This window comes from Pelodiscus sinensis, chromosome 2 (assembly GCF_049634645.1).
Source record: "Pelodiscus sinensis isolate JC-2024 chromosome 2, ASM4963464v1, whole genome shotgun sequence".
Classification (NCBI taxonomy): domain Eukaryota; kingdom Metazoa; phylum Chordata; order Testudines; family Trionychidae; genus Pelodiscus; species Pelodiscus sinensis.
In genome coordinates this window covers 164671743-164699481 of record NC_134712.1, presented here as the reverse complement: position 1 = coordinate 164699481, position 27739 = coordinate 164671743, and the positions used below count along the sequence as shown (strand labels likewise).

Here is a 27739-nt window from a genome sequence, read left to right as displayed (position 1 = left end):
TACAGAACTGCTGCATTTTTTTTGACAGGGTTAATTCTTCATTACGCATACAAAGCACATTTAGATTTATAAACTACAAAAACACACTTCCACTGACTTGGCAAATATATCTGGACACTTTTCTAATGTCAGCATGTTCCAGTGACATGTTGAAACAAACTGGTATGAGTGTTAGTAAACTTCTGACCTTCTGGATTCAAGGGATTAATAAACATACAGTTTAGACTGCAAACTCTTTTAGGGCAGAGTACTGTTTCTATAAACTGTGCCAGCATGTACCAGCATGGTTGGGCACTACTGCTGTTAATTCAAAAAAGTGTGTGTGCGTGTATGTCTGAGAGAGAGAGAGATGAATAAATCATTGTATTAAGTGGTGATTGCAATTATTTTCTGAGGAAAGAATATTTAGGAAATTGTCTCAAGAACAGAGTCCCCTCTGTCCTCTACTAATACTTATGTAATGTCTTTGACGGATGAGAGAGGGAGACTTTGTCCAAAGCTATTAATCTCTTCCTTCCTTAAGTAGTTTGATCAGCTATTTTTAAGGCATGTAACAAGTCAGTTATTTTCATGCACCTGTTGATATAGTGCTTAGGTGCCCATTTATACCTAATACGATTTAAATATGATCTAATTAGTTTGTCTAACCTAGGGGGGGAAAAGACATTTTGAGGAGGTATGAGTTTCAAGTTATTTCAGCTTGCACAAGGATTCCAACGAAGTGTTGGGTGCAATTGGTTGTGAACATACAGTATGAAATCTAATATATCTCTCTATCTATCTATCTAATCAATCTATCCATATAAAAATTTTCTGGAGGATGACAGAGTGATGTCATCACATAACTCTGCATCCCAACCACAGAGCTCACCCCCACCCCAGGAGCCCTGACGATGTGACCATTCCGTGAAATGGGGAGGGTGGCTTCATGCCCGTGCACCCTTTGGAGCAGTGTCCGCATACCCAGCCCTTTTGGGAAGAATGTGGTTATGCTGCACCCCGGCCACTTCCCTGGCTCTCTGGAGCAACTGCTCTGTGCTGCAGGTTCCCTGGGCTCATCACAGACCAAAACTGCCCCAACAGGCCCGTTCAGAAAGGCTGGGCTGGGGGCAGACTGACACCTGCTGTGGTGGCCAGGGCTGTGCTGCCCAGCCCAGTGGCCCTCCAGGGGTGGCTGGGAGAGGGCGCACAGCTCAACGAATTTGTGGAAGTGGGCAGAGTGTATGTATGTAGGGAGGAAGGGGGTTAGGGTGTATTTGGGGATGGGTGGTATGGTATAGGGGGATGGTGGGGATGAGAGGGATATAAGAATGGAGGCAGGGGGATGGGTGGCGGAGGGGGAGGGTTAGGGAAGGATGGGGGTGTAGGAATGGAGGAAGGAGGTGTGGGTAGACAGAGCTCGACAAATAGTACAATCTACTCGTCCAGGGCGAGTAGATTGCAACCTGGAAGAGCCAGGTACGGGCGATCCACGCATGCGCTGATCACCGGACAGCACGGCTGGCAAGTGGGGCTCGCCGCGGTTTGGTGACCCCTGTGGGTAGGAATAGGCAGTGTGGAGTGGGGAGGGATTAGAGAAGATGGTAGGTGTAGGAATGGAGGCATGAGGATGGGGGCATAGGAATGGAAAATGGAGGTGGGGGTTAGGAATGGAAGGAGGGAGATGAGATATGGGCCATGGAGCTCCGGGATAAGGACTAGCAGCCCAGATTACTCCATCAGGTTCTCTTCCCATGTGACCCAAATCTGGTTCTCAGTAGGGCATGGGGGTGTAAAATTGGGGGCTCCCCCATAGTTCCATGTCTTTCCATTGCGCCCTGTCCACATGGAGTATTTTCCAGCCCCGTGGCAGGAGCTCACTTGCTAGCTGGAAGGTCACATCTGGAGCACTGCCACCCTGCAAGGATGGGAAGTAACCGGGCATGGAGAGCAGGAAATACTCTTCCTACTTGGCTCCTCACACACAACCCTGTCCCTTCTAAGGATGTTAGTATCTACTAACTGACTAATTGAATAGTCGATGCATTTTGCCTCAACTATTTTATTACCGTAAATTAACATATATAACCTGTGTCCATGTATAACCCGCATCCTTGTATTACCCGCGGCTTTTTCTGTCCTATGTAAAAAAAATAAAAGATCGCCCGTGGACATGTATAACCCGCAGAGACTTCTGCAGCAGCCCCGGGCACTTGAGCTGCAGTGTGTAGAGAGCAGACACAAGGCGATGGCCATCCTGCTGTCAGTGAGCTGGCCAGCCTGCGGGAGGGGAGCCATGCTCATGCCAAGGCCCGCCCTGCGCAGCCGCAGCAAGGCGCCACCCACCCTTCTCCGGGCAGGGGGAACGGAGAGCGCAGCGCAGACGCACTGGAAGCGGAGCTAACCCAGTTCTAATGGGGGGCGGGCAGAGCCGCTTAGGAGAACTGATGATCCTGGAATAAAAATCAATTTATATAAGACACGTATACCCTGTGGGGAGGGGAGGGTGGTGTTTGTAAAAACATGTATAACCCGCAGGTTATATTCAACTACTGTGAATTAGTGATAGGGCGGCTCCACCTTTGAAGTGAAAGTGCCGCATGGAGTCCTGGGGTCAGCTGGGGACTCCCCAGCTGATCCCGGGCTCTGTACCACACTGACACTTTGAAACATTGCAACAAGCCTGGCTCTGGGCTCCCCCTGGTGTTTCAAAGCAGCACACGGAGCCCAGCTGAGTCCCCAGCTCCACGCAGCACTGCTGCCTTGAAACGCCAGAGGAAGCCCAGAGCCAGGCTCCCTGTGGTGTTTCGAAGTAGCAGCACTGCGTGGAGCCCAGGGTCTTGCCCCAGGATCTTGCCGCTTTAAAGTACCCCCTTTTCACCTCACGCTTCTTTTCCCTGCCCCCTCCCCCCCGCTGCCTCTTTGATAAAGACAGCAAGGGGAAGGAAGTGACTAGTCGACTATCCTCTTGACTGTCTGATAAGCTTTTGCTAATCGGATAGTCAACTAGTCCTTCACTTTCCTAGTTCCTTCCCCTCGCTAGAGAGCTGGGTGCCCAGGAGCACCCAGAACGAAGGGGATTAATTTGGAGGTGGGCCCCGTTTTACTCATGCATTAGGCTTACATTTATGCATGAGACCCACAAGCCTACAGAGCATAGCCCTACCTGACAGGTTACTTCTCTGTAAACCAGAGCTAGCTGCCAGGAGTGGCTCCGAACTCTGCACACAAATGACCTATTTTAATTGTGGGTAGGGCTGGAGTAGGAAAGGAGTGCAGCTGGGCTCATTACAAGATTAACACGTGCTCTGGCCACAAGTGGCCAGTGAGAGGTGTGATGGCGAGTGTAACAAGCATTGGGCGCAGTCCCCTGTTATTGTTTCAAGTGTAAAAGTAATAGAGTCCACCAGAGTGGAAATAATGGTCAGGGGCGGCCCTAGACTATCTGCCAGCAACTGGTGCCCTAGGCAAACCATGCAGTTGGCGCCTCCCCTTTCCCGCCCCCTCCAACTCCAAGGGCAGATATCGACTGAGGGTTTTGGTTCTGTGCTGGGAAGGGGGGGCTGGGGATGGAGTTCTGTGGCTGGGTGCCGAGGGGGTTGGGGGCTGGGGGCCAGAGGGTTGGGGCTGGGGGCCAGAGGGTTGGGGATGAAGTTGGAGTTCTGTGGCTAGTGGCCGAGAGGCTGGGGATGGAGTTCTGTGGCTAGTGGCCGAGGGGCTGGGGATGGAGTTTGGGGGCTGGGAGAGGGAACAGGGGGCCAGTAGGGAGAGAGAGTCCCCTGTACCCGCCTCCTCCCAAGATCCCACCCCCCCAAAGAAAAGCTGGCATACGCCTCTCCCGGGGCGACCCCCTCTCCCGCAACACAGGGGAAACCCCCCTGCGTTCCTCCTCCCACGGGACCAACCCCTCCTTCCCGCGAGGCAACTCCCCCCCCCCCCCCCCCCCCCGTTCCTTCTCCCCTGGGGCTGACCCTCCCCCTCCCACGGGGCAGGGGAAACCCGCGCATTCCTCCTCCCCCGGGGCCGACCCCCTACCCCTCAAGGCACAGGAGAAACCCCCCCCCACCCCCCGTGTTCCTTCTCTCCCGGAGCCACACCCCCTCCCCCCCTGGGGCAGAGGAAACCCCCGTATTCCTCCTCCACCCGGGCCGTCCCCCTCCCCACAGCACAGGAGAAACCCCCCTGTGTTCCTCCTCCCCAGGGCCAACCCCCACCCTCTGCGGGGCAACCCCCTCCCCACAGCACAGGGGAAACACCCCCCCCCCCTGCGTTTCTCCTCCCCCGGGGCTGAACTCCCCACCCCCCACGGCACAGGGGAAACCCCCTGGCGCGCTGCCTCTCCCAGGACTTACCCCTCTCCTGGCTGCAGGGAAGCCATGCTCCAGGTAAGGCATGGGAAATGGAAGGGGCAGGATTTGGCACCCCATGCAACTTGGCTGCCTAGTTTGCCTATAGGCATGGGCCGCCCCTGATAATGGTATACAGTTTTCATATTTCAGTCTGGGATCTTCTGTCACTGGCACAAACTAAATGGGCACATACTGAACCTTCCTGCTCTGTGAAGCATTTTTTATGTGGAAAGCGAGGCTTTTCTGGTGCAGATTGGACCTCATCTCGCCCCTCTGCCACTGACGCCACAGACTGGCTCCAGTCCTGGTCTGGCCTTCTGGCCAGCTCCCCACCTACTACCAACCCTGCTGCCTTGCCATCGCTGCCTACGGTCCTGCTGTTGGACCTCTCAGCTTTGCAACAGCAAACCACTGCCCCACCGCCTGTGCTCACGGCCCTGCCAGCCCTGCTGTGGTAGTACGAATTCTGCCAGCTCGTGGTACCGCCATCAGGACTCCAGCCCCCTTTTCCCCCTGTGGCAAACCACTGTCCCACCACTGGTGCTCCTGGCCCTGCCAGCCCTGCCATGGAGCACCTGCTCTGCCAGCCTGCAGTCTCGCTGCCAGGACTCCCAACCCCCCTGGCAGAGTATTGTTCAGCCACCGGGGTTCCCAACCTTGCCAGCCCTATCAGGGCAGCACCAGCCCTGTTGCTGGGGCCTCTGGCCCCACTGCAGCAGACCACTGCCCCATCGAAGCCGGATGGCCTTCTGGCTGCCCAGCCACCAGCTCAGCTAGACTCCCACAGCAGCAACAGCAGCTCCCAGCTACTGGCCTCCCTGCTGGACCATTGATGTTGCCAGACCAGGGAGTCCCAGCTGAGTGAGGTTCAACCTGTAGTGGATAGTTTGACTCCCATCAGATCTAGTTTTCTAGTATAAAAGTTGACCTGAAGCATTATATTTGGTCCCGAACTGCTACTCAAATCTTTCTTGGATGTTACTTTTACCAGTTCTGCACATCAGTTGACACATTAATACATGACTACTCTTTAATTAAAAGGGGGTCCTTTTAATCTTCTGACATGAAGACCTCTGGGTAAGCTGGGAAGCTTGTCTTTCACCAACAGACATTGATCCAATAAAATATTACTTCACCCACTTTGTATCTCCAATATCCTGGGATCAACACAGCTGTAACAATACTGCATGCAAACAGATAATGATAGCTTGGCTTAACTGTAGCCTTTAAATTCCAGTCAGAAGCTTCAAATTAATCACTGTGTAGCTTACGCATCAGAACACTTTGGTACGCTGTCCCAGAATGTTTTTTGCCAATTGTATGTTACTATGTCAGTGTGGAAATGAAACTGATCTAATTAAACATGCTGAATTATATGACTTTTCTGGGGATATCTCTACTGCTTCACATTGCTATCCCTAAACAACTGTCTTTCTAGCAAATAATGTATAGAAATATTTTTGATATACTATGTTGTGCTGACTAGCTGTTTGACTGTTTTGTTTGAAATGTTTAGAATATGTGCCTTATGTAATACATTTTTAGCACTTCATAAAGAATAACATGAATTAATGCAGTGCAATGTACATAAATACTTTTCTTTGATTAACCTGTTCATATTATGAATTCATTAGTTTTATGTCAATTTACATGACTTTAAGAGACTGAGGGTTACATGACTGTAAAAGATTACTTAAAAATAGTCTGAAACACACTTGCAAATTCTGGCTTAAATGCTGTCTTAAAAAGTCAAAAGGTAAATTAAATCTCCCTTATAGATAAAGTAGAAGGTGGACCACTTTTTTCCTCGTACTTGTGAGGACTCCAGTAGAAACATAAAATAAATGAGATTCATGCAACATATATTTTGCTGCCTCCTAATGTAATTAGTAATTTTTTCATCTAAAAATCAAGGCATATTGCTATAGAATAAAATACTTCCTGTGTGCAAAAAAACCCATATACAATAAATATGTACTACCCTACTGCAGAAAGTGACTTTTTTATTTCCGATATAGGTAATAATGTAACAGTTACTTTAAATGCAGGGCCTCCCAAATTGTGGTATGTCTACCCTTGTGGACATGCAGGACATCTCTGGGAGGTATGAGGGAGAAATTGTGCAATGGTGGATTTTATTTATTATGTTTTCTTAATAAGCTGCTCAGATGAAACTTTAAAACTCTGAGGATGTTATATAAGATGTATCAATGAGAACATATATGATATACAGAGATGCAAATGTACAGAGTCCTCCCCTCCAGTCATAGTACAGCATGGGGATCAGTTTCTCAGTCTAACTCTGCTCAGAACTTAAGATTTTTTGGTTGTATGTGTCACACTATACTGTCTGAAATATGCACAGATGGTTATAAATAAACTGCACCCCTCCCCCCCTTGCTGCTTCCTACAAAGGTGGGGTAGAGGCAGGAGCCAGTGCCACCAACCCTCTTCCCTTGCATTGCTGAAGCGGGGGCGGGGGAGGCTGCTCCACAGCAGCTCCTCTCCACAGGGGGGTTTGAGCTCCTAATGGATAGAGGCTGCACCAGCATCCCATAGAGCAGCCTCTGTCCGCAGGGAGCTCAGACCCCCCCCCCCCCCCCCGCCACGGATGGGCTACCACTGCGGAGCAGTCTCTGTCCACTGGGAGCTCGGGCCTCCTGCAGACCGGGTTGCTGCCACCCTGCGCTGCTGCCTCTGATACGGAGCTTGTCTGTGCAGGAAGCTGTTTTTTAAACTCTATCAGAGGCAGCAGTGCGGAGTGGCAGGGGGTTCCCTGGGAGTGGGGCCAAGAGCATACTGGCTGCCGGCCCTACCTCTGGGGACTATCAAATAGTTGTGAAACCTCTAAAATTTGATGCGGTTACACAACTGTTCAGGTGCATGCTATCTGACATGCTAGCATCTTTATATGAAAATAGTGATAATATAAAAGAAATGTGTTAAAATAAAATTGCAGTCTCATTTACATATCTAGGTGACCCTCTGAGGTACTGCTCTGTACAAGCAAAATCATATTTCAGATATGTTTTTTTCCATATAGTGGCACTCCTAACATCTTTTTTGTTACCAGAATTTACTAGTTTGTACTGTGCTAAAGACTCTACCAATTTCTACCAATTCCTAAAAATATAAAGTGGGAGAGGGTCAGTTTATAACCAAAGAGAATTTGTAGCAATTGAAAACTTACTCCCCTTAAATTTGGCATGCCACAGTGATTTTTCATGGAATTATAGGACTGCAAGGCACCTCAAGAGGACATCAAGTCCAGTCCCCCTGCACTCATGGCAAGACCATCGCTGTATTTGAGTCAAGTCTGTTTGGTGACGACTCTAAATCCTGTCCAAACATCACAGCAGACAGAGCTGACTTTTCTCCTATATTGTTCTTACTCTGCAGCAAGCCAGCCAACTAACTTGAACTTTCTTGCTTTGTCCTCCAATACATTTTTTTGTCTTGTAATTTGTTTCAAATAATGAGTTTCTGGGGTTTATAACTTTTGTCAACCTTTGACTTTTTTTAACCTATAGTCCCACTAAAATTCAACCATAGCATAGTTTAATCCATCAGATCCTTCTAGTAATGGCAAAACATGTTGCAAGTCCAGATATTATAAAAAACGTGGACTGATACTGCAACTTGGACTGAGGGTATTTGTATTTGTTTTGTACTTAAGGTCCTCAAAACCTATGGAAAACCTAGACTCCTAAGGTAGTTCTCAGAAAACGGTATGATTCTCTTCAATCCTGTCATACTTTGTCTTCTGCAAATAATGAAGAATTGGGAACATGAGAGATTGTTGATTACCAATCATGTTATTTGTATTCCCACTGATGTACCTAATAGTTGAGTGGTCTGGCTCCCTTGGTAAAATCAGTCTTCATATCAGAAGTGTGGTATAGAAGCCATCATTGATTCTTAGAAGTCTTAACATGTGAATACGCAGTATATTTCAGCATCTTGTGGCTTTCTTCATAATTTATCCCCTTGCTGTGACTGATCCAGAGATGTGCTAGCAAGACTTTATTTTCCAAGGAAGGCATTAGGACTGATCAGTCCCTTCTGTGTAAAGGCCCAATCCATTTCCCACTGATGTAATAGAAATCTCTGTATTGACTTGAAAAGGAAGTTGGCCTAGGCCCTTGTCTTCAAAAATAAAGTATTATTGTCCATTGGTTTTTTCCTAGGTTGATGGGACCCTCAGATGAACTGAATTTTTAGATAACCAGAATGCCCTAATCCCCGAGCGTACCGGATAACACAGGTTTTATTGTAGTAGATTTCAAAAGACTGGTTTTAAGGATGGTGCTGATGGAAGTAAAGGAAATAGTGTATTTCTAAGTGTATGTCTACACATCAAACGCGGGGGAGGGAACCTGATTTCCACCTTGCAGAGACATTCTCAAAAGCTAGCTCTCATCAAGCTGGCATGCTAAAAATGAAATGTTGTGTAGGAGCTAGTTGGGAGGGACTAGTTGCCCTCCCTATGTATCTAGCATCTCTGATAGACACTCATTCTGGATATCTGTCCCAGTCTATTTAAAGGGCTACAGCAGTATTCTATTTTTAGCATACTAGTTTGACAAGAATTAGCTCTTGAGTATGTCTTCTCAAACTGAGAATCACACCCCCTGCTCAAAGGGTAGAGATATCCTACAAATAAAACAGCTCTTGGGTTTAAGTGCTATAATTGCTCTACATTTAGTGCATAGATTTTTAAAAAATATATTCATTTAATGGAAGAGGATTTTTATGTTAGTGTAACTGTAGTAAAGGGGCTATTCCCCCAAGACTCTGTTCCTAAACCTGCAGCATTTTTTCTGACTCTAAATGTACTATAGTAAATGGCTAGCCATTTTGATGACTGCATCTTGCATATTATTTCACTTTTTTCTCTTCAGTTTAGCTGACAACACCAGAAAATAGTATAATTTACACTATAAATCTTATAATTTTGTGAGAAACTTACAGACAAAACAGAATGCCAAGAATGTTCTATGTAAATCGTGGTTTAACAGGATTTGCTTAAGCCTGTCATCTGCTAATTTGTGATACCCTCATGCCAAGCTCTGTATTAGTTCTTTGTAAGTCCTCATATGAAGTTAAAGATTTTTAAAATCCTTTTTTGGCTTACTTTGTCTGAAAAGACTTTATCTAGAAATTAATGGATTTAAAGGCTCATTGTAGAGTAACTAGACCCTTTTTTTTAGTTCAACTGACCTAATCAGTTTTGTAAATTTGTGTATTTAATTCACATTGCTTAATCAGATGACCATTTTTAATCTTTTAAAAATTCTCTATAAAAAGAACAAATTTATTTGTAACATTATAGTGCATGCACTGAATGCAGTCAGGTTATTTTGAAATATAAATTTTGTACTTATTATCATTCCAAATTGCTCAGTCTAGTTTTGAATGCTATGTTTTTTTCCTGTAAAAAAAACTTTAAAAATATCAGTGGCGTAGAAGAACAGCATTGTAGAACAGTAATTCCTTCATCTTGAGCTCCATTGCTACTACCTGGTGAAGACTAGAATTGTATGGAATTAGGTGTTTATAAACACTTGAGATTTTTACTGATGTATCAATATGTAATTATCAGGGGAAATTTAAACTTGTGTACCAAGTTCATTCATTCACCCTTGCCATCTTCAAATGCTCAGACACTATGGTGAGCAAGCTGTATAGCGGGTGGGCAAAAGGGCCTCCGCCCCCCAGGCCAGTCAGGGTCTGGGGACGGAGGGAAGCGCACGAAGTTTCCTCCGCCCAGCCCCCAAGCCCTGATTGGCCTGAGGGTAGAAGGGGGAGTGTGCAAAGTCTCCTTCTGCTGCCAGAGGCATGGATGCCTAGGGGGAACCTCTGGGGGCGTGGGGGGGGGGCGGCAAAGACTTCACGTGCTCCTCCACCCCCAGACCAATATTAGCATAATAGGAATAGAATGAAGACTTGGATACAGTGTCATTGCTTTAGACATTTAAATTAAATACGTATTGTTTTTTTCATAGTGCTGCTGGAGGTGAAATCTTTGACCAGTGTGTGGCGGAAAGGGAAGAAGCCTTCAAAGAAAAAGATGTTAAGCGGTTAATGAGGCAAATTTTAGAAGGAGTTTCGTTTTTACACAGAAATAATGTGGTACATCTTGACTTGAAGGTAAGTGTGTGTATTTTTCTCATAGAGTATGCCCACATTACAATAAAACACCTATGACTGGCTTCGACTAGGTGACTTGTGCTTCCATGAAGGTCCCAAAGCCCAAGCTCCAGCCTGAGTTCAAATGTCTACACTGCAATTTTATAGCCATGCAGTGTGAGCCCCATGAGCCCAAATCAGATGACTAAGGCTTTTTACTCAGTGTTGACACATCCATTGTTACTATTAATATGTGCTGACTCCATGCTATTATATGATGTTAATATTATATATGGTTAATAGGTGCTGACTCCTTGCTAATTTATAAATAAAAACAATGTGCATATACTTTTCCAAAGCACAAAATTAACCTTTAGGGAGGTACAATCGATACTTGTAATTTTGGTGTTAGATGATAACTTTCTGAAAGTCATCAGTGTCTTTGAAATATGGACTTAAAATTGCTTTTATATGTTACACAATCAAATGGATGAGGTTTTTGACTTTCAGCAGGGGTGGGCAATAATTTTTGCCCGGAGGCCACTTCAGAAATGTTTGAAGTAGCCCTGGGCCACCCCGGAAGGGGAGGGGCCTATACAGGAAGGGCGGGGCTACTCACCCCAAGATCATCATTGGTCTGGGGGTGGGGAGCCTCTTTGCCCCCCTTCCCACTAAGCACCCATGCCCTGGAAGAGGCTTGGCATGCTCCCCCACCCCCAGGCCACTCAGGATCTGGGGGCAGGAGAGCGCAGGAAGCTTCCTCCTGCCTTGCGAGGAGCATGTGGCACTTTGAAGTGCCACGGGCTGCTCCTTGAGCTGGGGCAGGGAGAAGGAAGCTTCATGCAGCTCCCTCCACTCCCAGACCCTGATTGGCCTGGGGATGGGGGAGCGCACAAAGCCTCCTTCTTCTCCCCCCCCCCACCCTCATGAGCAGCATGCAGAGCTTCAAAGCGCCATGTGTTCCTGGCAGGGCGGGAGGAGGCTTCGCGTGCTCCCCTGCCCCCAGACCCTCTTTGGTCTGGGACAGGGGAGCATGAGGGTCTCCGCGGGCCGGATCCTGCCTGCAGAGGCCCTTTTTGCACCCCTGACTTACAGTGTGTGTTATTAAAAACAAAAACTAAGTAAGCTTTGTGTAGTGTTCCCTCAGTAAAGTGGAATGTAAGTATCTTTTGGTACTCAAGTAACATTTTTAAACAGTAAATTGACATTGATATGGATCTGCGTAATGGTTTATACTCTGTGAAATTTGGAAAAAATTGGTTAAGTAATAGTTATTAATTGAACACAGTATGCTATAACTCCACTGAAAATGAATTTTCCATTTCAGTATTAAGTGCTCACAAAAGGCTGCTAAGTAGTTGTACTTGGACTAATGCATTGCATTATGATATAGCACTTAACAATTTAATATTTTAAAGAAACTTCAGAAGTTACTTAAGTCAAGATTGCCAACTTTTGCATTCATTAAGCAAAGACTGAAGTATATAAACTGTAGTACTTTCTGGCTAAAGGCAGACTTCAGGTTGAAAGTTCAACTGTGTGCTTAAAACCTTGACTGAAATTAGGCCAACGAGGTCAGGGTTTGGTTTCATCAGGAAAAAGGAGGCTCTGCAGCTGGAGCAGTGCCACTGTCACCACCATGGGCATTTCTAATACCTCCTTCCCCCAGCTCTTAGCCCCCCTGTCCTGAGCTCATTGCCCTGAGACCCCCACATCTCCCACCTCTTCCCTGAGTCCCCTGCCCTGCACCCCAAACCCTGCCCTGAGTACACTTCCAAGCCCCCTACCCTGACTGCCACATCCCTCACCATCTACCCTAATACCCACAAGGACCAGGGATTGGTCCTGCCTTGGGCAGGGGGCTGGACTTGATGACCTCCTGAGGTCTTTTCCAGTCTCTATGATTCTATGATCCAGGCAACACTGGGAAAATCCTCTAGTAACCAAAAATAAGTAAATATTTGGAAATATATTTATTTAAAATTAAATGGTTACAACTCTTCAGAAGTGCCTGCCTTGTCCTCATCTTGCTACCCTCCACAGTGTGACGCTTTTTGTGAAATGTATTTGTTGTGTAAATCAGTTTTTCGAAGGATCTACTTGTTTTTCAGCAACTTGTTATCAAACACAACACAGTCTGTCAAAGTTCATTCACACAAACAAAATAGCCTTCATGGGAGAAACACTGATACATGATTTTTTTAGGTGACCAAACTTCATTAATTACTAAAAGACATGTTCATTAGAGGCTGTGGTGCCTGGCACAAAATGAACTCCTCTGCCTTTGCCAGATTGGAGTATTCTACTGCCTTACTGTCCATCTCTTGAAAAACATTAGACCACTTTAAGAAATGGGGGTTTTCTGTGTATTCCAGTCAGACATGTGACAGGATGATATTAGTTTTGTATTTGTCCATTCATCAAAAAGATTATTCCTATTTATCAAACCTAAGGTGGGAATTCTTGTGTGGCAAAGGCAAGACTGCTTCGTATATTATCCCATACCAGCAGGGTCCACTCAAGCCTTTCTGTGCGTTCAAAGGCAGGTTTCCAGTGTTCCAACTACTTCAGAGGTTTTGAATAAAAATTTTTGTTCCTTAATTTCCCCACCGTTGCCTCAACCAAAGACTACAGGAGGGTCTTTTTGTGTGATGTGACAATCCCCCCCCAACTCTGCCCATGGGCTTGTGGGTTTCTGCTGCATGGGAAGCTCTAGGGATCCAGGATTCAGCCCTCTGGCCCCTGACTGCAACCTCTTGGGGCTTCAACCTGAGAGGTACTGGGAATTCAGGAGGTGCATCATGGATTAGGGCTTCAGCCTGAGAATTCAGTGTGGGAAAAGCCACCGGGGATTAAGATTTCAGCCCCACTGTAGGTGCCAGGGATCATGGCTTCAGTTCCACAGCTTCCCAGAGCTGGCAGTCACCTTCCTCCATGGAACCCTGCTTCACGATGTACACAGGGACGGATGGCACACATCTCTCACCCCTACACCCTTATCCCTCGTCTACACCACACAAGCTGCCTCTCCTCTTGAATTCCCGTCTTTCTGCCTCTGAACCATGCCTGAGAGCTCCACCTACTGGCCACTGCCTGCCACATTCACCTGCCAGCCATAAACAGGCAGCTCCTGTGGCTGCGTTAACCATGACACACCAACAGGGACCAGCTGAAGCAGAAAATATAGGACAATTCTCCCATTTTAAAAAAAAGTAGGGACAGCTGCAAGAGGGCTTAAAAACGGGACAGATAATCACCTTGAGCATTTTGCCTTGCTACTGGCTGGTGCTACTTATTTATAAGAAGACTGTGATATTTCTGTGGGAGTCAAAACTTAGAATTTCCTGAGTTTTCTGCACAACTTTTAATGGTGGAATTAATTTTTCAGTGATAGAAAACTTTGTTTCTCAAAATAAATACCATAGTTACGTGTGTGGTTTTATAGGGAATTGTTTGTGGATTGTTGAGAAATATAATCGGTTAAATGATATAATTGTAATAATTTAACTGGTTTACCGTGTGGCTGGGGTCCTGCTGTATTGCTGCAGACAAGGGGGTAGGGAGCTGCTGGTAAGGCTAATGCTTCTTGGGTAACCAGTTAACCTTTTACATTCCACCCTTTACTGCTCTCTTGGACAATATAAGCATATAACACAGCCTTTCTGTCTCTTAATAGAAAATGATAGGCATAAATACTTTTATCACAAATGCAGTTTTCCAAGCACTTCAATCTCAGCATACTGGTTTAGATAAAACAAGTTTATTAACTACAAAAAGATTAAGTGATTACAAGTAGCAAAGCATAAAAATCAGAATTGCCCACTTAAAAACTAAAGTGAATTAAAAGGAAACATCTCTTGCACCACATGTTTTAGCAGTCTTACCAGATGCATCTTTCAGTCAGGATATCTGCCCAGTCCAAAGCTGTTTCTCTTGTTCTTCAGGTATTGTGCATGTGGAAGGTAGAGAGAAAGGAAGAATAATTTTGGGCTGTCACCTTAGGAGTGCAAATGATTCAACTTTTGCTGAGGTTTAGAAGACAGTCTGTGTGGATGGGAACTCCCAGCTGTTTCTTTGTCAGGATGTAGATTTTTGTCCACATGTTCTTTCCTGCCAAAGAATGGCTACTTAACCAGGTGATTGCCCATTTAAGATTGATGATAACTGGCTGAAGTATTGCCTAATTTTTTTGTTTCTGGGAAACTGGTTTGTAACTCTTCCCCAAACTCAGAACATATCTTGAGTAATATCCTATGGTAGAATAACTAACTTTACACACAGTGTTGCCATACATTTTTTACCAGAATAATGATCAGTTAATTATGAATTTTCAGATGATTCCTCACAAGACATATTATGTATGAATTTTGGGAATGTGGAAAAAGTCCCGTTGGCCATCTCTTTGCTTCCTAGCTCTCCTGGGGCTTGCAGCTTACTTTCATGCCACCTGAATTACAGTCCTTGTTGCAAACTCCAACATCCGCTGTGAGAAATCATGGATCCCAGACTTCTCTGCCATGCTGTATTCAATGTGCTTAGGACATCATGTATTGCAACAGAGCCAATTATGCACTTAATAGCAGAGGACAAAGGCTCAGATGCGATCAACAGTGTGAGCTACAGTGACAGCAGCAAAGTGGCATTGCATTGGGCTGTCACAGAGCAGCTGTGCAGATTAGAGCAGGAGTGGCCAACCCGAGGCTCGCGAGCTGCATGTGGCTCTTCCATGCCCCCTCCCCCGCAGTGGCTCGAAAGCTGCCCCTGTATCCCCCAAAAACGGCCCTCTCCTCCCGGCTCCCTGTGCTGACCTGGGCAGGGGAGCCATCTGGTGCGGCCATGAAAGCTGAAGAAATAAAGATGGCAGCAGGAGCCTACTGTGGCCACAAAGCCTCAAAACACGTTTAACTGTGGTTTCTTAAAGGGGCAGAGCCTTTTTTGAGAGATTGTTGGGTTTTTTTTGCTCGATGAAATGAGACGGGGGGGGGGGGGAGTCTTTTTAAAGGGGCTTCCTCCCCTCCCCTCCCCCCCCCCCGAAAACTTTGCCCCGGCTCGTCGTGCTGGATCCACTGCTATCTTAGCAGATAGTAGTGGATCCAGACAGAATGGGTTGGACACTCCTGCATTAGGGCATTTCTTTTGGTCTAAGAATACCAGCACTGAGGCTGTGTCCAGACTCAGGGGTTTTTTCGGGAAAAGTAGCCTTTTCCCGAAAAAACTTCCCCTGCGTCCAGACTCAAGCCGCGTTCTTTCGAAATTATTTCGAAAGAACGCGGCTTTTCTTTCGATGGCGGTAAACCTCGTTTCACGAGGAAGAACGCCTTCTTTCGAAAGTTCCTCTTTCGAAAGAAGGCGTTCTTCAATGTAAATAGGGCTTCCTCGAAAGAGAGCATCCAGACTCGCTGGGTGCTCTCTTTCGAAAAAGCGGATTGCTCTTTCGAAAGATCCGCCTGTAGTCTAGACGCGATCTTTCGAAAGAGGCTCTTTCGAAAGATGCTTTCGAAAGAGGCTCTTTCGAAAGAAGCCTGCAGTCTAGACATAGCCTGAGTGGGGGGATCACACTGTCATACAGGTGTGGGATGAGGAGCAATGGCTACACAACTTTCAGATGCATAAAGCAACTTTCCTGGAGCTGTGGTCTTCCTTTAGCTTTAGCATGTGCTCAGTGGTTTCAGTTCTGATCTGCATCTTCCTAGCTCTTTTCTCTCTCTTCTGTTTGAAGTGTCAAATGCCACAACACATCCTTGAATAGATTCTCCCTTGTCCTCCAAGGTTTAGTTGACAGAGCCTTTGTGGGGGAACATGCCTGACATCTCAAGGTCTGGTCTGGAAAAAAAAATCATTGACAATAATGTGACTATTTTTCCTGATAAAGATTGTAACATTTCTCTAACATGCACATCTCTGAATAAAACTTGACACTTGACTTGTTACCCTACAGGCAAACACAGATCTCTCTAAATGCTTTGATCATGGTTAGGGATGTTAGTGGCTAGTCGAGTAGTCGATTACCTGATAAGCATATGGTTATCAGATAGTCGAGTAACTACTCGACTAGTCTCTCCTGGGGAACAGGAGCTGGTGGTGGGAGCAGCTGGCTTGAAAGCTGGTTCCCCATGCCCCCCCCCAGCACCATCTCTGCAGGTGGGCAGGGGAGGCACAGGTGCAGTGGGGGACCAGGTGTGAACCAGGAATCAGCTGTCTAAGCTTGCAGCCAGTCACAGATGCTGCACCTCTGCTTTTAAATGCAGTAAGAGCCTGGCAGCTGTTTCTACATTTAAAAGGCAGAGCCATGGCGAGGTTAGCTCCTGAGACTAGGAGCTAACCCCGCTGTTGCTGATTAAATGAAATTGAACATCCCTAATCATGGTAAGTCTTAAAGGTAGAGGCAAAGAGGATTGGGCATGGGTCCCCAAGAAAGTGCAGTCTGTGCTTCTGCAGCTGGTGGACATGGAAACAATTTGTAATAATCCTACACTTGTCCACAGGCTGACCTATTCCCTGCTGAAGGTTAACAGGCAAACCTGGCCTCTGCTTCTGGATGCAAGCAGGAGGTGCCCTGCCCCTTATGCAGACAAACTCGAAGGCTACCTTGGTTCCAGCAGCACAGTATGAGGCAAGGTTTGAGAGGGGAAATGGCAGCCCCGTTATGGTGGTAAAATTAAGTAAACCTGGCAAAGCTTCAACACCATCTCCCAGCAAGATTCTATTGATATCTCTGTGTACATCAGTGCTTTGTTTGGATATAATGCAGACAAAGGTAGGGTTTAGCCATCCTTCCCCTTATCACAAAGGGCTCAAGGAACGTAACCATAAATGTTCCAGGTCCTAAGGGTCACTTAGAAATATGATTACACCAATTCTTCACCCCACATATTGATAAGATCCAAAATCTCGGGGGTGCACCAAGTGGTAAAGCATCTTGAGTGATAGCCATCCATTTCCCTGAGAAGATGCCATGAGGACTAAACTACACAATGATCCAGACACGAGGAAATGAATTGTAAAGCTCCTGGGGTTTGCAGGTGGGAGGGACACATCTGTTTGTGACTGCAGAGCAGTGAAGTTCAAAGCACTCGCCACAGTGGCTAATTGCGTATTGTGGGAAACATGCTGGAATTTAATAAACTCAACAAAAAAACATGGTAAATGATTATATGCTAACATCCCTAGTATACAGTACCATAAGCTTCAATGTAATAATCTTGTGCAACTTGGTGCGAGTGTACACTATTGGTATATGCACTAGACATAATGTATATCCTCCTTTGTGACAACTCATTTTTGCAAGAATGAAGGAATTTATTAAAGCTATTACAGTATTTAAACCTTGGTGAAGTGTCCTAAAAATGTAGCAGGCATAACTGGCCTGAGCTTTTTGAAATGTGCTTGCATAACACTTTATTTTCCTACTCAATAACATAACCAGCATTTTTCCACCACAATCATATTGTACAGCAGTGGTGAGAAGCCGAAGGCCCAGATCTGACCCAAGAGGCTTGGGGCTCCCCCCAAAGCATTGGGGAGCCTGTGTTGGTGCTCCAGGTCCCGATACTGTCTCCCCGTGGAGCTCGAGCGCACAAAATCTCCTAGTCTGAGCACCCCTAGGCTCTGGTGTTCCAGGGGAATGTCTTTCTCCTCAGTCAGGGGACATGTCAGTGAGGGTTTTGTTTGGTTTTGTTTTGCTTCTTACTTGTGTGTGGGCCCCCAACTGATTTTTTTTCTGAGTCAGTGTCCCCTAGCCCAAAAATGGTTCCCCATCTCTGCTGTACAGAATTGGCATAGTGATTTTGGAGGGCTAATGCATAAATTGTAGCACCACTAGTGATTGCCCGATGCTTGCTTGTTTCTCTTTCTCCCCACAAATGTCCCAATTCAGATTGAGCTTGGGGAGGGAGGTCTTCCAGAAATATAGGAACCTTTGACTCTGTAGATTTCTTAGGACCCTAAACCAAGCAAATGGGGACAATGAATGTGTGAGATCTTTGCAAAGAAGAGAAAAACTTATGACAATACTCATTTTCATACTTAAGACATCCAAATCCTAAAGATCCAGGCTTTGTGGTCCCTTACAATTGAAGCTGGTAGTACTCAGATATTTTACCAAGGGACTTTGAAGGATGATGCACAAGCTATTCAGTACTACACGAGCAAACCTGTCTGTCCAAAGGTGGTTATCTGAATTACACATTGATTTTTAAACAGTCTTAAGTGCCTGAAAAATGAGTGCTTTTGTTTTTAATGTGTTGTTTTTATCAATACAGGTTGGGCCTCCCTGGTCTCGCACCCTCAGAACCAAGGGAAGTCATATCTGGCTCCCCTGCTACTGGCTCCCCCCAGCCCTGGACCAGCTGCTAGCCTCCTGGTCAGCTGCCCCTTGTCTCACGCTAACTTGCTCATTATGGCTGCCCTGCCGCTCCCCCCCACTTCCTTCCCGACTATGCCAGGCAGCCCGGTGGTGGTGCGCTGAGCATTTTACCCCTCCAGGCAGCCCTGCAGAAGCACACTGAGCTCCTGGCTCTCCCTAGCAGCCCCCCTGATTGTGCCTGCCTGTCCTGTGGGGAGCCTAACCACCAGCCTTACACAAGGACACTCTGGTCCTGGCACAAACATGGTCCTGCCAGACAATGAATGGTGCCAGACTAGGGAGTCCTGGATTACAGAGGTTCAACCTGCAGTAACTAATATAAATATTCTAAAGTAGTTTTTAGTTCTAACATCAAAAGGAGAATTGAGGTAATTCAATAGATAAAATGGCAGTCTTAAAATAGAACTAACATGTTTTTATATCTCTGAGGTTTGAAATTGAAATAAAAAGTGGCTTTAAAATGTCATTGTCTTTTTATAAATTGAGAGCCCCACCGTAATTTAAGCAAATATGTGGTTGGAAAACTGTTTATAGATTCTCTACAAAGAGATGGCGTTAAACTGTTGGTACTAGTGTGTTTTTCATAAATATTCTAATCTGAGCATAGTAGACATTTGATTTCTCAGCCATACGGATGCATCTTACTGTTGAAGTCTTTTTTCCCCTCGGTGCTTGACTGAATCTTTTTTAAAAATTCTTTTCCATGTACTGGAAAATACATCCTCTTTATTTTGTAATCTCAAAACACTCCTACAATACTATAGTAAAGTATACGTTTTAGTGTTTAAAAGCTGGTCATTTTGTTTGATTCTTTTGTTTTTCAGCCCCAGAATATTCTGCTAACTAATGAAACTCCTTTGGGAGACATTAAGATAGTTGATTTTGGCCTTTCCAGAATACTGAAAAGCAGTGAAGAGTTAAGAGAAATTATGGGAACTCCTGAATATGTCGGTAAGTGCAGTACAACCTTAGAGTTACAAACTGTACAAGAGATATAAATTGATTAGTCAATCACACACCTCATTTGGACTTGGAAGTATGAAGTTAAGCAGCAACAGACACAAAATAGCATATACGATACAGTACTGTGTAAAAAAACTACTAAAAAGTTTTAAAAAATAATTTGACAAGCTAAGGAAACTTTCTGTGCTTGTTTCATTTAAATTAAGATAAAGGCAGCATTTTTCTTCTGCACAGTAAAACTTCAGAGTTGTATTTAGTCAATGTTCAGTGGTAAACTTGAAAGAACAATCGTAATATCTTGTTCAGAGTTATGAACATTTCAGTTACAGACAACCTCTGTTCCTGAGCTGTTCATAACTCTGAGGTTCTACTGTAGTTACCAAAATGGTGTGTAATACAGTCTTTGGGAAGAAAATTTAAGGTGGTTCTTTATTATATTTTATGCATATGTATATAAATATAAAATTAGCTTGTGAGATTATTATGTTTTATATAAATATCTCCAGTATTATGGTTTCTGCCTTCAAGGATTTGAATATTGTCTGTAAGTAAAGAGTGTATAAAATTGAAGGTTTTTCCTATCATAATTACACAAATTACCGTGTACCAATACATATGTCTTTACATTTTATACAGATCCAAATGCTAAAAGATAAAATTTTTCTGTATGGCACCATCAGACATTAAGAAAAGTTCAGTATAAATATGGGACCATAAGAAAAAAATCTTAAAACATTCAATTATAGCTTTAAAATGAAGTCACTGGAGCCACTAACATCCTTATCCTTAGCATAAAGGCTATAACTTGAACTTACAACTGTCCCCATTATTTGAAAACTAGATTTACCCAATACTGCTCGGGTCTTTAACTCAATTTTTGGTTTTTGGAAAATGAAAATGCTCATGCTTCATTTAAATTATTGCTCTGGGGTGGGGTTGGGGATGAAGGTTCGGAATGTGTGCTACCCCAGGGGGAGAGAGGATTATCTCAGCCTCCTCTGATGGCAGCATCTTGGGGCCAGGTGAGAAATGCTTCTTCATGGCTACTGCAGCTCCAGTGGGCACAGCTGGGAGAGGGGTGCATGGCCCCACGCTGGAGCAGGTCCAGGTTTGCCTGTCTTCTGCACTCCCCAGACAAAGTGAGGAATATAGCAAACTGTGCACTTTCCCCTTGTTCTCTGACAATGGGAATTAGCCAGCAATGTTCCTGTATAAATTGGGGGAGTTCCCCCCACCACCACCCACTAAAGGGCACCTGAGGGGAGGGAGGCTTGAAGCTGGCAGTCCCAAAGGGGGTTATATCTGTAGCCAGCACTTTTCACCTGACTGGTAATTCTGTCTCTCTTCTGTATGGTTTTTAGGAGACTCAGTCCCGTTCCCAGTACACCCCATTTTCCTGGCACAACCAAACTTAATTTATTTTAAGTTATGATAAAAGAAAGACACCAAATTTGGTGATCCTAGCTTTTTACTGTTTAGGATGAGTTCTTGAACAGACACACAAACTCAAATATATAATAGTTAACAAATTTTCTGTGAGAGAAAGAAGCACTTGTTTGATTATTTGGAATTCATAGCATGAGTTGGTCCCTGAAATGTTTGCAGTGTGGTGGAAATGGGGACACAATTGACATCTGGCTTTAGAACTAATAGTCTCAGAAGAAAATATCTTTTCTGCCATGTTCAATAATGAGATCCTCACCACTATCAGTAGAATGCACAATAATGCTCTAACTGATCCTGGGCCTGTGTGTTGGAACCGCTGAGGATTTTTAGAGCTGTTCGTCAGAGGTAAGAGTGTTTGCCAAACTGATATGAGATATTTTTGTAGGTGACTTCAGTTTCCACAGGATTAGAGCTAGTAACGACCACTCACATTCTGAATTGTTTTAGTTGCTAGTAGGAAAGATTAGCCAGTCATAGGTATCCCACATAATAATAATTACATGAAGTGCAAATGTGATAGATCATAGCAAGTCCTAAAAGTAGCCCATCCACTAAAGATGCTTTTTGACCAGTTGGTCAGTATATACCTTTTGTGTTCAAGTTATAGAGGTTACTATACAATAAAACTTGTTTCAGAGGGGTAGCCGTGTTAGTCTGGATCTGCAAAAGCGACAAGGAGTCCTGAGGCACCTTATAGACTAACAGATGTATTGGAGCATAAGCTTTCGTGAGCAAAGAAATGCATCTGACAAAGTGGGTCTTGGCCCACGAAAGCTTATGCTCCAATACACCTGTTAGTCTATAAAGTGTCACAGGACTCCTTGTCGCTTTTAATAAAACTTGTATAGTTTTTGCACAATAGGTGATTTTAAGACTTTTAAAGTCAACATTAAAGCAAATGTAATAATAAAAAAGAAAATAGATTATGTGTTTCATTGAACAATTATAGTGATCCATTATAGATTAAGTTTAACTTCATACAGATTTTTTTCAAATATTCTCATAATATTCTAGATGATGCGAGCTGGATTTCATTGTTCAATCTTCAAAATTACCTAATTTTGCTTTGTAATGCTGGCTTCTAAAGTACAAATTTGCATGTAAATGGGTAAATATAAATTAGTTCTGTTTTGAACAAAAACATAACTTATCTTATGCTTTTTTCAAAATAGCTCCTGAAATTCTGAGTTATGACCCAATCAGTACAGCAACAGACATGTGGTAAGTGTTGCCTTGAATATTTACAACTTTCCCAAAATTGAGCTTTAAACATCTTTTCTTTACTTTTTCTGGTTTTTGTTTTCTGTTTTTTAAATTTAGGAGCATTGGAGTACTAGCGTATGTCATGCTAACAGGGATATCGCCTTTCTTAGGAGATGATAAACAGGAAACATTCTTAAATATAGCACAAATGAACATAAATTATTCCGAGGAAGATTTTGACCTCATATCAGAGTCTGCTGTGGATTTCATCAAAACCCTTCTGGTTAAGAAACCTGAGTAAGTTAAAGAGACTAAATGAGTTCTAAATACAACTGCCAGCTAAATCAAAGCATTGTCCGAGTCATACAGGGTATATCTACACTGCCACCCTAGTTCGAACTAGGGTGGCTAATGTAGGCATTCGAAGTTGTAAATGAAGCCCAGGATTTAAATATCCCGGGCTTCATTTGCCTCTTGCTGGGCGCCGCCATTTTTAAATCCCGGTTAGTGCGGACTCCGTGCCCGCGGCTACACACGGCACGGAGTAGGTAGTTCGAATTAGGCTCTCTAATTCGAACTACCGTTACTCCTCGTGGAGGTGTACCGGTAGTTCGAATTAGAGAGCCTAATTCGAACTACCTACTCCGTGCCGCGTGTAGCCGCGGGCACGGAGTCCGCACTAACCGGGATTTAAAAATGGCGGCACCCAGCAAGATGCAAATGAAGCCCGGGATATTTAAATCCTGGGCTTCATTTGCAACTTCGAATGCCTACATTAGCCTCCCTAGTTCGAACTAGGGTGGCAGTGTAGACATACCCACATAGACTAGAGATAGTGTAAGTGAAGATCTGCAGTAAACACTGATTTGCACTTCTTTGCATATAACCACATTTTATGTATACAGAAAGCCCCATTCCCCATTTTTCACAAATGAATGCTGCAGTGTGTTTCCCAAACAGAAAGCTCAAATACTGGACTGTCCGGTTCAAAACCGGACACCTGGCAACCCTAGTTAAAAATATATTTTTATTTGTGAACTAAGCAGATTTGACTTGGTTGCTATTGGGAGGCAAATGTGAAGCTCCACAATGCTGCTTTTGTTCTGAAAAGTATCGGTAGCATTTTATTTATTCCTTCCTCAGCAACTGTCTGCATAGTTCCATAGAGAAAACAACAGCAAGCAACATCAAGAATGCAGTTTTCACAGTTTGGTATAAATCATTGTGCATAATTAGACTGCCCTAAATTGTAGATTTCCTACGATTTGGTAGTTAGCACTGTATATAAAACCAGTAGATTAGAGAATTCAAAACCTTCAGTTGTTTTAATGGGCTGCTGTTACTCCTGACTGACTTTCTTTGCAATTGATAGATATTAGAACAGTTGTGTTAGCTCCATAGCTGATCTGTAAGTCCTATTTAATGCAGAGTTATATCCCTAGAGAAATATAATTTCTTTCTAGTTCTTATCCAAGGGCTTGAATTTAGTATTCCTCTTTAGACATGCCCTCTGGCATTCTTTTGAATGAGCTTTCTTTTCTCCATAGGGAACGGGCAACAGCTGAAGAATGTCTGCAACACCACTGGCTAGCACAAAGTGATATTCCAGACCTTGTGTGCAGCACTAAGAGTACAGCAGAGGAGATAAATACTGTCATCCAAAAAGATGGAACTTTTGCCTCTGAAAATTCTGTCAATGCTGAGAGAACTGAAGAGGATACATTAGTGACCGAGGAACTAATTGTAGTGGCTTCGTATACACTGGGACAATGTAGGCAGTCAGAAAAAGAAAAAATAGCTGAGCAGAAAGCCATTTCCAAACGATTTAAATTTGAAGAACCATTGCTGCAAGAAATACCAGGAGAATTCATTTACTGAACTGTATGGGACCTTGTAACTATAACTTAAAGGGAAACGTTCCTACAAAAATGTTCATGCCCAAGTGAATCTCACCTTGATATGCAAAAAACTTTCTAATTTGAGAAAAGGCAGTTGAGAGAACAGTGCCAAGCTTTTAAATTCATAGGATGCTTAAACAAGATTTCAAAGGTGGCTGACAGGAATTCAACAGCAATAATGGCTTACTTTCAGTTAGGGAAGGTTGGAAGTTTTCACTGTACTTGATATTCCTTTCCTCCTCCCCCGTCCATTTTATCTTCAGATAGTAGGGAATACCTGCTAGCAGTTAATGTTCTCGAGAAACTGATGGTATGAGGAGTTTCATCAATGACAAAAATGCTAAGACACGTTTTTGGATTAATTTCCAAACACAGGAAAGGTTAATGAATAAACCAGAGGCCCCATCAAATACCTAATGGCACCAATTTTATATTGAAATTATGTCACTTTTTGCAATTAAACACAAGACTAGATTTGCCTATGATATTCCTTTTTTACTCTGATCTAACCCAGTGATTTCAGTGGTTGACTTCTGATTAAGAATGATTTGAGAATAGTCAGGTCAACTAGATCTACACTCCGTTTTAATATTACAAATTTTGGAGTTGCGGCTTTTCTGGAAGAGTCATTGTTGTGACTCATCATTCCTCTAATTTCTACCTGTAGAGGAGAGAAAGTTCACAAACTCAGTTGTATGACCCTTTCTGTTTACCCATCAGCTGAGGAAAGAACTCCTCATTCCCTGAATAGAATAAAATGTTGTCTAAGAAGCAGCTATCCTTCAGATACAGGGTAAAAAGGTATAAATCTATGACTGGACAAAGAGGATTGGACAGCTGAAGCGATGTGACACAGTTGTCAGTGGGGTTGGTCCCTCTTTAGCATAATCGAGACACCAGCTAGGCAGCAAACTTCTGCCAGGACCTCAGTTTGAGCCCTTAGTTTTCTGAGATGTTTCAATATCAATACAGTTCCAAAGTTTCATTTTTGTGTAATTGAAGTTTACTGCTATTATCTTACGTACTGTTAATTGTTCCAACTATTTATTTAGTTTCCTTATGTTGACAATTCCTTAATAGTATATCCTTCATAAAGTTTTCTTGCTGACAGACCACAAATAGGAACATGATTAATAATCCAATTTTTTTCCTACTCTCCTACAACACAAACCAAACTGTGCTTGCCATTTAATTCTTCGGTACTGCCAACCTGAGATTCCTGCTACTAAATTCTAATCTTGAAAATTCTGTGTTCATACAGTTGATAAATGGTGGTTTTTTCTAATAAGCACAAGTAGGTTTCATTATAGATGCTTGTATGAGCTGTTTAACATAGTTGTCAGAAATCAGGGAAGAGATGTTAAACACAAAAGAAAATGATAAGCAGTGTGATCTAGAGGAAAAAGCTGCATCTTTCCTTAGTGGCTCCAAGCTGGCAGTTTGATTGATTGCTTTCAGCTGAGGCCACAGAAAAATTGCATCTATAAACTACTATATTCCAATGTACTTTGCTCGCTTTGTCCCTGCTGAATGATATACTGAATATTCATGTAAATAGGGCAGCATCACAGACCTTTCATAAAGTGTACAGTAGTTGTTTACTCAAAACTGAATAAATCATCCATATTGTATAAGTAATTTGTTTAAAGCACTTAGATTTGTACATTTGTTACATTAAGATTACTCCTCATGCAAACAATACCCATCAAGATTTATATTATCAGAGTTAAGTTTTCAAGCAAGATTTTGGATAACTATGGAAAAACTACCAATAAAACAAAGTAAGGTTATTTGTGTCCTGACTTACATTCTAGATTTGTCTTTATAGATTATGGAAATGACGAATAGAGGTCAGAGTACAGAATGTTATTTGGTGGACTCAATGCTGAGCCCTACAAAACATTATTACATGCATTCAGGAGTTGAAGTTCTCGCTCAGTATTCTCGGTCCTTACACTTGGATAACTTGACCAGAACAGCTGTGTTGGTCAGGATATGCCAACTCTCAAAACTCTCATCAGGCACAACCAAAATTATAACATCTAACCCACACACATAAGTGTCCAGAGAAATTTGAATTATTTTTACATTTCCTTGACTGACGCAATGTGAGCAGTAAAAATTAGATGTGTACATATGCTCAATCTACACTATCTAAAATAGAAAATAACGAAGAGGGAACATCTGACTTAGTTGGTATTCAGATATCTGAACGTGGCAAACAATTTGTAATTTTCAGTTAATGGTATTTCATTACAGAATCGTGATGCAGGATCCTTAAAACTTAATTCCTGTGTGTACCTATTGGATAGACTTAATAGTGAATTCTCAATAATGCAAGTCAAGGGGAAATGTTGAGCTGCATACCTTTGGTCCTATGCCTTTTAGTTTGTATGATAGTGAAACTTGAAAACATATTTAAACTAAATTAGTTGTGTTTGTTACAAGGCCAGCTTCTTTTGAATTGGCTGCTTTGAGATTTCCAATGTGCTGTATTTGTTTAACTTTGTGCCTTAATGTGGATTTGTACAATGCTTTGTCGTTTTCTGAATTTGTATAAATTTATGTAAAAGTTTTAGTTTATAAGTTATAAACAAAGCATGTTAAGTTGGTCTATATAATGAGAAAATAAAGTTTCTGTTAATGTGTTGCAGAGCCATGAGCCAATTTCACAGACATCTGAAGCTTTAAGTTATTTCCATTCAATTTCTAAATATATACCGCTGTAATTGCGGTATTGCTATTTCTAAGTCAAAGAAAGGCTCTATTCAGTTCACTTTGTATTAATAGTGTGTATTTTGGGTACTACTTATGCCAAGATACAAATTGGAAAAAACTAAGCATGAGAACATACCTCTTTGATATGTAAAAATAAGTTGATTCTTTGTACTGAAATTGCAGTCCCCATTCCATTTTTACAGACCTAAAATATTTTAGCATCTTCCATGGGGCACAGGTACTATGGTGATGCCTGGGGAGATTGTACAGCATACCAAAACATTGGGCTGACTGGAGGGATCTGTAAGAAGGTGGTGGTGGAAAACAAATAGCTTAGCTGGCTTTTAGAAATGTAGATAATACTTAGCAATTTCAAGTCTCTTGCATTGTGGACGTGCACTGATATTCTGGTCTGTTCCACCACAAGTATTATGTGTACTATATAATAGTGAAAAGTAATGGTGGCATGAAAACTGGAACGTGTCTAGAATAAATAAGAGCATAAAGCAGTGTTAGCTGGATTCTGGATTTGAGAACTGACTTCAGAGATAGTGCTGTGGCTATAGCTTTTGTAATTACAGAGTTTAATTACTATAGTTCTGTAGTTAAACACAGAAAAGACCTAATTCAATAATTGTCTGCTAGCCAGTGCAAGATTGTTAAACTAAATGGCCGTGTCTAGACTGGCA

General features: G+C 43.3%; 1 protein-coding gene across 1 annotated transcript in view; it reads left to right on the top strand.

The window, feature by feature from the left end:
• Nucleotides 1–26982, top strand: part of STK17A (serine/threonine kinase 17a) — a 43784-nt gene extending 16802 nt beyond the window's left edge. The window contains exons 3-7 of the mRNA XM_006124107.4: nt 10334–10478; nt 19647–19773; nt 22404–22452; nt 22552–22731; nt 23982–26982. Coding sequence (XP_006124169.1) covers nt 10334–10478; nt 19647–19773; nt 22404–22452; nt 22552–22731; nt 23982–24312 — 832 coding nt within the window. The 3' untranslated portion in view covers nt 24313–26982. The remainder of the gene's footprint in view (nt 1–10333; nt 10479–19646; nt 19774–22403; nt 22453–22551; nt 22732–23981) is intronic.
• Nucleotides 26983–27739: the final 757 nt, after the last annotated feature.